This window comes from Cannabis sativa, chromosome 1 (genome assembly GCF_029168945.1).
Source record: "Cannabis sativa cultivar Pink pepper isolate KNU-18-1 chromosome 1, ASM2916894v1, whole genome shotgun sequence".
NCBI lineage: Eukaryota > Viridiplantae > Streptophyta > Magnoliopsida > Rosales > Cannabaceae > Cannabis > Cannabis sativa.
This window is the reverse complement of record NC_083601.1, coordinates 43,689,877-43,701,993: the sequence shown is the minus strand read 5'-3', so window position 1 is coordinate 43,701,993 and position 12,117 is coordinate 43,689,877. Positions and strand designations below refer to the sequence as shown.

General features: G+C 35.9%; 1 protein-coding gene across 2 annotated transcripts; it reads left to right on the top strand.

The window, feature by feature from the left end:
* The first annotated feature begins 3,299 nt into the window (after positions 1-3,299).
* Positions 3,300-6,565, top strand: LOC115706971 (nuclear transcription factor Y subunit B-3). Of its 2 annotated transcripts, none has more exons than XM_030634757.2 (2): positions 3,300-3,679; positions 5,735-6,565. In XM_030634757.2, exons 1-2 carry the CDS (start codon positions 3,628-3,630, stop codon positions 6,370-6,372), a joined length of 690 nt encoding a protein of 229 aa, XP_030490617.1. In that variant the 5' UTR covers positions 3,300-3,627; the 3' UTR covers positions 6,373-6,565. The 2 variants fall into 2 exon arrangements, with proteins under 2 accessions (XP_030490617.1, XP_030490615.1); XM_030634755.2 differs by having other exon boundaries at positions 3,447-3,679; positions 5,732-6,565.
* The last annotated feature ends 5,552 nt before the right edge of the window (positions 6,566-12,117 follow it).

Below are 12,117 nucleotides of genomic sequence, written 5' to 3'. Positions count from 1 at the left end.
GTAGAACTGGAAGTGGACCGAGAGAGGAAGATGAAAACAACGAGCAAGACAATGGGAAAGATAAGGAGAGTGAAAACAGAAGGTGGCTGCACTGCTCCCATTCCCAGTGGAAGAAATAGCAGCAAAGCCGCTACCACCATTATCATCACCACCGAGACCAGATTGCACACATGTCCATCACTATTCTTGTGTCCTTCCATTATATTTCAATTTGAATATTTGTTTATTTACGAACCCTATATCTGACAATTCTCCGACTCTATAAGTATTGTGCATGGTGACTATTGGAAGTGACACAACGGTTGGCCAATACCAACCGATGTATGTAACATTCCATACACGTATATATACGACTACTCATAAGGGAAAATTTGCATATGGTTCGTAACGTTTCGGGATCAAGTATAGGCTGGTGCCCAAGTATAAATGTTTTTCTAAATTTCAGTCTCTTTATTTATTGACCGACTAAATGTTCTTTTATTTAATTGTGATTGGTGAGGGAAGGGTTATAATATTTTATCCAACATAAAAAGTAATAATAAAAAAAACCTTTTAGTCACTTGTTCTGATTGTCATTAGGTGTTATTATTATTGAAGTTTTAAATATATATTTTCCTAGCAAAAAAAAAAATGTATTATATGTCCTATATCATTAAGACATTCCCAAAATTAAATAAAGGATCATTTCTATCATTAAGCCATGCTATCTAATATTTATCATTTCTATTAGATAAGTAAAGTCAGATTAAGTTACTACAAAATATTATTTTAAACCAGATTTCAAACAAAAACGTAATCTATACTGTTGGCAACATAACTTAATTTCTTTCTTTTTTATGATTACGAATGAGTAACGCACTAAAAATTTTACTATAAGAATAAATAAATCTTGAATTTTGTAGCCAACCCTTGCACAGTAACTTAATTTTTTTAAAATTTATTTCTTTATTTTTAGTGGTTAATTTGATTAAAAATTTAATAAAACACTCGATGTGGGATTAAGGTACGCTTCTATTGATGATACTTTTAGTATGTGCGAATGCAGGTAACGATTAGTGTAACGTGCATGTCAAGATGGCACGTTACAATCTAAGTGATGCTCACAAGTTGGCCAAGTGGTGGTCAAGTGGTGGCACATGTTGTGGTACATGCTGGTGGCATGCTGATGCTTAGTTTATAAGGCAGTGGCATTTTCGTAAATATTTTCAATATTGTCCGGATTGGGACGGGATTTGGTATTTGCCGTTTATTTGAGTTTACAAATACAATGGTGCAATCGGTTTGGCGAAACTATGTGGTTTGGTTTATGGTTTGGCCGTATGTCTACAGAGCCAAAATCATGCATGTTCCTGGTAGAAGGCTAAAAGCTAAGAATACTCTTTAAGGGGTACCCTGGTGTCAGCTCTCCACCACCTCTTGCACCTTGGTACTAAGTGAGCTACTAATAGTCAGCGGGGCTAGTAGGACGAGCATATGAGGACCACGAGGGGACTCATATGTCTCCATGAATTGGAGTACTCATGGACATGATCGGGCCGACCCGGTAGTGCGTTTAAGAAGCTGCCAGAGGTTAACAGGCACGTTTCCATTGGCTTGCCGGTATGCCGCTTGCACGGGACGTGACCCAAACTTCCAAGAGACGTCGTGGTGCTCCTTGGCCATGAGTCTCAACACGAGATGACATGGTCATTCGTGGGCTAGTTTGCATACGCGCATGGGACGGATGCACCATGTTGGAAAGGGACAGAGGTCTAGTGTATGCTGCTAGTTTGGTGGCTTGTCTCGAGAGCTTGCCAACATGCGTGGAGGCATGGCGCCTTGAGGATTGGTCCATGGATGTATGGGAGTTCTTGGGCAACGAGGGAGACTGTTCAGATAGTATCGAAAGGGGCATGATAGAAGCGTTAGCACGTTGACTTGGTGTTGTCATCTTGCCACACATACTACCTTGGTCACGAGTGATGAGGCGAGCGTCGGTGTGATAAGCCCCGAGATCTCTAAACTCAAGAACACAATAAAACAGTAGCAATAATAGGAGTAGAACAATAGCAAAACAATAGAAAATGTGTATTGAAAGTAGGAGAAACTCAATTACAAAGTAGGGGAGCCCTTAGGCCCCTTTGAAGCAATTAGAGATTTACTCAAAACATTGCATACCACTCAATTCCCCTTAATATTCTATATATACTATTCTATTCCCTCCAAAACACTACCCTCAATACAAAGACTCAATTACCCTTTTATTCACTATATGTTAGCACACCCCACTAATCCTAAGTCCTAACACGGTGTTGGGATTTGCCTTATCATAGTGGGAACCTATGGACAGTGTGAGTATCTTGGCTAGAGAGCCTCAATGCATGGATGCACTCATGGATGCTTGCGAGCATGACTCAACGGGAGTTGTTCGAGAGAGGGAAGTGTGCAGGAAGGCACACGGTCATGCGAAAAATGAGCCCATTGTTACTCGGATGGTTGGAAGGTTGACCTTGGTTTAGAGAAGTCAAGGTGCCGCATGGGTATTCCGCTGCCTGAAAAGATGAGTCCATTTTTTATTTTTAATATAATTTAACAATAAAGTATCCAATAAAATCAAAGATAAAAATAAATAAATAAATAGAGAGCCTGGCTGCTGAGCAGGGCGCTAATGTTTTTGTTAAAAAGTTATTTTTGTGTAGAAAATTTGCAATAGAGATGCGCTGAGTAATTCTTGAATTTTGTAAAATAAATTATTTTAAACACAAGAAACTTAGTGCATTGTTGGCAAGGTAACTTTAACTTTTTTTAAAAAAATATTTCTTTATTCTGATTGGTGAATTTGATTAAAAAAAATAATAAAATACTTGATGTGGAGCCAAGCAAGCTTACATTGATGATGCTCTTAGTAAAATTAATTATTTTCTAATACTCCTTTAATTATTTTGCCTATTAATAAATGAGTAATTCTTAAATTTTGTATAATTAATTAATTTGTAATACTCCTTTAATTATTTTAAGAATTGGGGTGGGCAATTTTATCTTACCATGACATTCAATAATATAAGAATTAAATATTTGAAATTATCAAAACAAGAAAAAGCATAGGAAAAGGAAGAAAACATTTCAGTTCTATTTTTTTCTTTTTCTGTTTTTCCTTTTGTTTTTGTTATCTAAAAATTAACTCAAACTTGAAAATTAACTGACGCAAAAAGAAAAGTGCCTGTCAGCTCATTTTTATTCAAAAAAGTGAGTAGCAGCTAATTTTCATGAAAAAATTGTTGATATAAAAATAGATGGGCCTCTTGGGCTAAAAGATTAATAAAAATAAGCCCACTTACGTTGTACAAGTACGAGGGAGCAAAGTAACCTACGACTGCCGGTAACATCAAAGTCCATGTGAATTATGAGACAGTGGTGTCCATCAGGGAAAGCTAATAAGTACCGGCAAACGCCGGGTTCCTCGTCCAACTCACTAATGGCTGCCACATTAGTTGTGCTTTTTCACTTTCTATAAGTTTGACTCTTGCCATTATTAACCAACTTAGTGCCTTTTGTTTACTACTGGATTTTCAAAATCGAATTTTTTACAGAGAAACACATAAACCCATCTTGGTATTTTTATCTAGCTCGGCAGAGAGATCCATCGAAATGGAACGTGGAGCTTTTCATGGCTACCGCAAGATCTCCAATGCAAGCTCTGGTAAACATATATAAATATATATACAGAATATTTTATAGGCAAAATTTAATTTGATATTCATTTTTCATATTATTATACAATATTCTTGTATTACATATTATCGATCGATCGGGTATCACAAACGTACCATAAAAACTAAATTTAACGTGTGTTTAGAATATTAGCTTGTGAATATATCATCCATCATGCATGCAATAGTTTTTAATATATATGTATAATATAATCGTGTATATAAATAAACTAATAAGTCACCTTTTTTTATTAGTGTGATCGTGAATCTCTTACCAGCTGGGTTTTGTTCTGGCTAGTGATACTCACGATTTTGTAATTATGTATATATGTATATATATGTTACATACAAATCATGCATTTCTTCACATATCGTCTTGTTGGTCATTAATAATAACGTCATTCACTTAATCTGTATATCTAAAATGCACTTGAAGGTATACACAACTGCTTCGATCTTTTCTGTTTTCCTATTTTTCTTGAAATGAATTAGAACAAAAATATTTTAAAAAAACTGATCAATATCAGTTCAGTGGTAGTAGTGTAAGGAAGATGGCAAAGGAAGGTACTGTGTTTGTTTGTTTGCAGCTATGATGATGAAAACCGTAGAATAATAGTGCACTGTGTATGGGGAATATGACCAGAGAGTGTACAGGTGGCATTTACCCTGCATGCAATGCATGACCCCACATAAACAAGTGGCACTCATGCATGCTTTCTCAGCCAATAATACTTTTCTCTTAGACCCACCCCCACTCTATATATATAAAATAGTTTGAAATTTGACCTTTTATGATAATTATTAACATACAAAGCTAGTCGTAAATATATATATATTTACACAATACATGCATGTAATGTATATATATATATGATTTCCAGCCGTTTCTTCATTGTTAGTATTGCCTAGCGACTACCTAAGGTAGTAGTGATCACAATAAATTCTACTTTTTCTCTCCTCCTTTTCGAAGTCAAAAGTACGTGAAACTAATGAATAAGAGGAATAGGAGCATAATGAGGCTTCATCCACAACTCGGTGGGTCGGTCATTCGATTAGGTGGCAATGGCATGACAAGAAACCAAATTATATGTATAAACTTTTTAAGTTTTTATGTTAAATGGAACGAAAAACATGAATACGGTTGGTTGGTTCGACCTCTTTTGTCTTTTTCTTCTTTCTATGTCAGCTCCCTTCTGAAAGCTACAAACTTTGTCGTTGTCTTTATTCTTTCTTCTTTCTTTTTACTTTTTTATTTGCCTATAAAATTTCAAATATATATTCACCTAAAAGCCCAATAGCCTTTCGTATATTAATTAAAAGAAAGAAAAGACTTCCTAGTTTCATATTAATGAACCTCTGATCACCAGTTATTACTCTCTCGGTACCACGTCATCACCATATCTGATTGGCTTAAGTAGGTCCAACGGCTTTATACCGTGGAGCTGGAGCTGGTTCTATGGCCCACCCACATACTGCGTTTTCATAGTCCACGTGCGTTACCGCCACTCACGTGCGTTTTGAGGGGTCCATCACCCTCTGTGGCAGGATCTTCTGCTTCTCAAGACAGATGTTTTTTTTTGTTTTTATCATTTTCCCCTTTTTTCTTAACTCATACATATTACTTAATTTATCGAGGCTTTTTTAATTTTTACATTTTAAAACATTTTCTTTATTAAATTTTACATAGATTTTCCTATTGCAACTATAGCTTAGAGCTGTAACCTAAACTGTAACAAAAAAAATTGTATAAAAATCTTTATTGCATTCAAACCGTAAATTAAAAAAAAAAAAAAAATTAAAAAATAATATATAAATTAATTTCTCAAAATTATTTTTTTAAATTATATACAATTTAATATTTAGTTATATAACAGTGAAACTATCTTTTAACATTTCTCAAATTATTTAGGTTCCTAATTATTTTCAATAGCGTATTTTTAATTTTTTTTTATATTATCATTAATCAATTATACTTAATCAACTAAGTAATGATTAAATATATGAGAATGATAGATGTGTGTTTTATGATTTTAATTAATTAGCAGGAACCAAACTATCAGAAATCAACGGAAGCAGAGTAAACGAGATCAGCAACACCCAATCGAGCGCCGATGAGAACGAATGTACGGTTCGAGAACAAGATCGGTTCATGCCCATCGCGAACGTCATCCGAATCATGCGCAAGATACTTCCACCGCACGCCAAAATCTCTGACGATGCAAAGGAGACGATCCAGGAATGCGTTTCGGAATACATCAGCTTCATCACTGGAGAAGCCAACGAGCGATGCCAGCGGGAGCAGAGAAAGACCATAACCGCCGAGGATGTGCTGTGGGCCATGAGTAAGCTAGGCTTCGATGACTACATCGAGCCCCTCACACTCTACCTCCACCGCTACCGGGAGACCGAAGGCGATCGTACCACCATCAGGGGAGGTGGTGGTGGTGGTGCAGGTGGGAGTGGCTCTGATTTAGTTTCTTCTCCATTCATGAAGAGGCTCGGAAGCTTAGACTACTCAGCCTTAGCAGCCACGGGTTTTGCACCCAATACGGCACCGTTTCATAACGGGTTCTTTGGGTATTTCAAAGATGCTACTGGCTCTACTACTGCTTCCGGTGCTGGAGGTGGGTCGTCCCAGGCTGCGGTGGCCAATGGAGAACAAATACATGGGCAGTATAAATGAAGATATATATATATATATGTATGCGACTGTGAAATCTTATTGGATTTGATGATATTGTGATCATCTGCTATAGCTAGAGCTAGTACTGTTGTGGTGGTGGTTTTTATTTATTTCTGTTTATGGCTGTTTCTTCTGGTATTGGATTATATCTCCAAATCAAGACTTTTTAATTAAAGTTTAATATTAACTTTTCCGTTGCCATTTTCGATGACTCAATAACTCTATATGCCTCTCATTTTATCTATGTCATTTTACAAGTTATTAAATAAAGACACAATAACTACTTATATAACAGAGATTAATATTATTTTGCACCTGGCTTTTTCAAAAGTTATACTGTATTTTTTAAAATAGTACAAAAATACTATTTTAAATTTAATATTCGATACACATTGTTGAAAATATTATTTACCCAATATAATAAAACAGATTAAACATATATTTGGTCCTCTAAAATGTTAAATAAATTAACAATTAACCCAAGATCTATTTGTATATAACATAGAACACAATAGTAGTATATGATAATTGAGTATGTGTACCTGATTGATCCATAGCAATTATCTCTGATTGATCCACTGCAGTTACTCCAATTTGATAGTGCAATACTATCAACTAAGTCTTCCTCCCTAGATCTCTGATTATCAAAAGGTATACAATTGTGATGAGACAATATGTATTTATAGAGTTAGGGAGGGGACTTAGCTACAAAACCCTAGTTGGGCTGGGCCTGCTCATCAAAGGCTTCAGTCAACTAGAAAAGCCCACACTTCTACTTCACCTAGACTTTACTCACAGATGCTAAGCCCATTAACAATTGATCACCAACAACATGGGCTAACACAGCAAAGAACTATCCAATCAACCCAAGTTTTAATAAAACCAATAAAATATAATGTAAGCCCAAATAAAAGTCTAACATTCTCCCACTTGGGCTACATTGATTTTAATACATATATATTATATATCAAAATAATTTTGTTTGAAAACGACTCATGGGTTGAACAACAAGAAAACATTTATGGCCACTTTAAAAAAACTGATAGTTCTCTGATAGCATCTCAACATACCGGTCCAATTTAACCTTTGATAATGAACTATGACAGTCATATTGTTTTTAGCTCAACAAAAGACATTCATAATCACAAATACCAAAGTATTAAATCGACATGGTCAATAAGTCTAGTAGTGTGGTAAGGAATTATGTTCAACATGTGATCAATTTAAAATAACATAATATCCTTATCAGTCCTCAATTTCACTGATACCGTGATGCTTAATAAATAAGCCAGTGAAATTAAACATACACCACTTAAAATAAGTAAGTGTCACTAAACTTGCTTAAAGAATTAAGCCAACAACATATCATTGTCAATAAGCAAATAGATTTAAAAGACAATGATCACAACAATATGAACCACATGCTTTCAATTCAATCATTCTCGAGAATATAACAAAACATAATTGAAAACATATCCATTCAATAATAAAAAATATTGAAACATAAAATGTAGTTCATAACTTTATTCAGAAAATTATAAATAATAATTTCTGAAAAACAAACAGAAAACAAAACTCCCACTAACCCAAAAGATCAAAAGATTCTAAAATGCCCATATTAACAACATGTTTATTAAACAAGACGCACTTAACCCTTTGGTTAGAGGATCGCCTAACATCGACTCGGTCTTGCAATTTTCAATGACAATGTCTCCTTTCTTGACCAAGTCTCCGATGCTGAGATACTTTATTTCCATATGTTTAGAAGCACTACTAATCTTGTTATTCTTTGAAAAGAAAACAAGAAGATTATTATCACAATAGATTAGCATAGGTGTGGAAATAATCAACCACTCGTATCTCCGAAATAAAATTCTTCACCACAAAGCTTGCAAAGATGCCCCATAACATGCAACAAACTCAAAGCATACATAGTAGATGACGTGATCAAAGTCCGTTTGACACTCTTCCAAGAAATAGCAAGACTCGCCAAGGTGAAAATATAGCCGAAGTTGACTTTAAATCATCTACACAACCACCAAAATCCGAATCCGAATAACCAACAACTCGAAGATTGTCAACATGCTTATACACAAGCATAAAACTCTTCGTTCTTTGCAAATATCTCAAAACTTTCTTGGCCGCAACCCAATGATCGAGGCCAGGATCGGTATAAATATCTCCCAAGAACATTTACTACGAAAGCTATGTCGTGTCGAGTGCAAACCCGAGCATACATCAAACTCCCTACTACACTTGCATAAGGGATGTTCTTCATTGCTCCTCTTTCCAAGTCGTTCTTAGGACATTGCTGCTTAGTGAACTTGTCCCCTTTCGTAATAGGAACTAAACCGGCTTTACACAAATCCATGTTGAACCTTTTGAGCACACGATTAATGTAAGCTTCTTGAGATAAGCCAAGAACTTTTCGATTCCCGTCACGATGGATCTCAATCCCCAAAACATAGGATGCCTCTCCAAGATCTTTCATATCAAAATTGGAAGACAAAATTTTTTGTCTCATTTAGTAGTGACAAATCACCGCCGGCAAGTAAAATGTCATCTACATAAAGAACAAGAAAAATATAACGACTCCCACCGATCTTCATATAAATACACCGATCAAACTTGTTCTCTACGAAACCAAACGATGTCACAACCTTGTCAAACTTCAAGTACCACCGGCGAGATGCCCGTTTGAGACCATAAATGGATCGTTTCAACTTGCAAACCAAGTGTTCTTTTCCATTCTCCTTGTAGCCTTCAAAGTTGAGACATATAGACTTCCTCATTCAATTCTCCATTCGTAAAAGCAGCTTTTAACATCCATTTGATGCAACTCTAAATCAAAATGCGCAACTAAGGCCATAATAATTCGAATGAATCTTTAGTGGAAACAGTGAGAAAGTTTCGGTGTAATCAATACCTTCTCTTTCGAGTAAAGCCTTTAGCCACTAAACGCGCTTTAAACCTTTCAATCATTCCTTTTTATCCCTTTTAGCCTTTAAAATCCACTTACAACCTATTGGTTTAAAACCATCGTGTAATAACACTAAAGCTCCTATACACCATTTTTCTTCATGGAGTCGATCTCATCATCCGTAGTCGCTAACCATTTTGAAGATTGTGGACTATTAAGTGCTTCACTAAAAGTGACAGGATCCACAAAATGATCAATATCATATTCTCCTTCTCCAAGATAAACAAAATTATCATGACACTTTGTTGACTTCTTTGTCTCCGAGATCTTCTGGAGGAGGTACTTCGGAATAACTTCTCTTTGTTGATCATTGTTTTGAATAACATCTTCCACAACTGGAATTTCTTCAATAACAGGATTCTCATTAACAATAGGAGCTTCATCATTAATAGGCCCTTCATCAATAATAGGACCTTCATCATCTTCGATATCGGGAGCAATATATTCATCAACACTAGGAGCATTACCAACTGGAGTAGGATGGAGACTACTATTATCATCTCTTGAAAATGACATAGGAATACAAATTCCTTTAGAGGACTCCCCCATTTCAAGAGATGTTGAAGGAATTTTTTCAAGAACATCAAATTCCGTAAATTTAGCAAATTCGAGATTCAACAATTCGCGTACCACGAGTAGGACAGTAAAAGCGATAGCCTTTTGAGCGCATTGGATAACCAATGAAATAACAGCGATTTGTTCTCGGATCTAACTTTTTCAAATTAGGATCATAAATCTTTACTTCAAATTGGACAACCCCATACTCGAAGATGATTTAGACTAGGCTTCCGCCTACCCACAACTCAAAAGTGGGTCTTGGGAATGCATTTACCGGGAACACGATTTAAAATATAAGTTGCGATCATAAGTGCTTCACCCCATAAAAACTCTGGAAGATTTGTTCTACTCATCATACTTCTAACCATATCCATGAGAGTGCGATTTCTCCTTTCAAAGCAACGCCATTTTGCTCACAGTGAACCGTGCATAGTGTATTGAGCAACTATACCATTTTCTTGTAAGTACTCTGCAAAAAGCCCCATGTGTTGTCCGGATTACGTATAACGACCATAATATTCTCCTCCACGATCGTAATGAACAACTTTGATGACTCTTCCTAATTGTTTCTCAACCTCATTTCGAAAAATTTTGAGTTTATCAAGGGCGTCAGATTTTTCTTTAATTAAATAGGTGAATCCATAACGAGAAAAATCATCGATAAAAGTGATAAAATACTTATTTCTGCACAACGTGGTGGAATAAGGACCACTGATGTCTGTGTGGATAATTTCCAATAAAGATTGATCATGGTTTGCGCCTTCTTTCTTGTTTTAGTTAATTTTCCACGAGTACAATCAACACAAGTATCCCAATCAGAAGCATCAAGAGGAGGAAGTATTTCAGATTTAATTAAACGATCAACCCTTTCTCTGGAAATATGACCCAATCTTTTGTGCCATAACAATAAGGATGTTTCCTTAATATGAGGTCTTTTACCCACAGTATTCACAACGTTAAAAGAGGAATCTAAAGGAGCCAATGACAACTTGTAAAGACCATCAGAATAAAAGCAATTTCCAATAATTCGAGAGTCAAGCATAATGTCAACATTATCATTTGCAAAATGAAAAGAATATCCTTGTTTAACCAAAAGCGGAAGCGAAACTAAATTCCTTTTAAAAGTAGGAACATAAAAAGTATTGTTCGAATAATCTTATCACGAGACTGTAATTCAAGAATAAATGTTCCAACATAGATAACGTCAACTCCAACATCATTGCCCACTTTAAGCTTGGACTCCCTCTCACTTGGCTTCCCGAGATCCCTTAGCCCCCGTAAGGAAGCAGTAAACATGAACAAGAGCACCACCGTCTAACCACCAAGAATCAATAGGAACATCAACTAGATTAGATTCAAAACAAACACATGCCAATGGATTACCCGATTGTGCTTGCTTCTTTTCTAACCAAGTCTTAAATTTGTGATGTCCGTTCTCCGATGCCCCAATTTTTCACAAAAGTAACACTTCACATTAGAGTATTTGGACTTTCCATTGTTATTCTTCTCCGTTTATTCTTATGCTCCTTACCATTACCATTCGTTTTGTAGAACCATCATTTTTATTCTTGAATTTTCCTTTTCCTTTGTTGGGCTTCGAGGTGAGAAACATAGTTAGCATTCATTCTTCTCCCTTTTAAGCTTGCTTTCTTCGCCTACACACCGAGAAATTAGGTCGCCGATAGTCCATGTTTGATTGTAAGTGTTGTAGGTCGTCTTGATGAGGCCGAAAGAGGTGAAGAGCATGAAGAGCTCGATGAATAATGAAAGAGTCGGGAAGAGGAATATTATGATCTTTCAACTTGGACCGAACATTCACCAATTTCGTAATAAAATCTCGCACTCATTTTAATTCATCATACTTAATGGTTGTCATTTCATCCATAAGATGTCCAAATTTTCGCCGTTTTCACCAAAGGTCGTATAATTTTTCTACGGCATTGAAAAACTCTTTGGCATTTGTAGTGTCCGGCAAACCACTCAATAGATGTTCGTGAATGGATCTTTTCATAGTAAGAAGACCGAGACGACTTGACTTTTCCCATTGTGCATGATGAGTTCTCTCGCGTCAGACGAGTCAGTAAGTTCAGCAGGTTTTTCTTCTCGTAGGCACAAGTCCATATCCATTATGCCTAAAGTAAATTCCACATCTCGTTTCCATGTCTTGTAATTGGAAGCATTCAAAATATGGATGGAAGCATTATTGT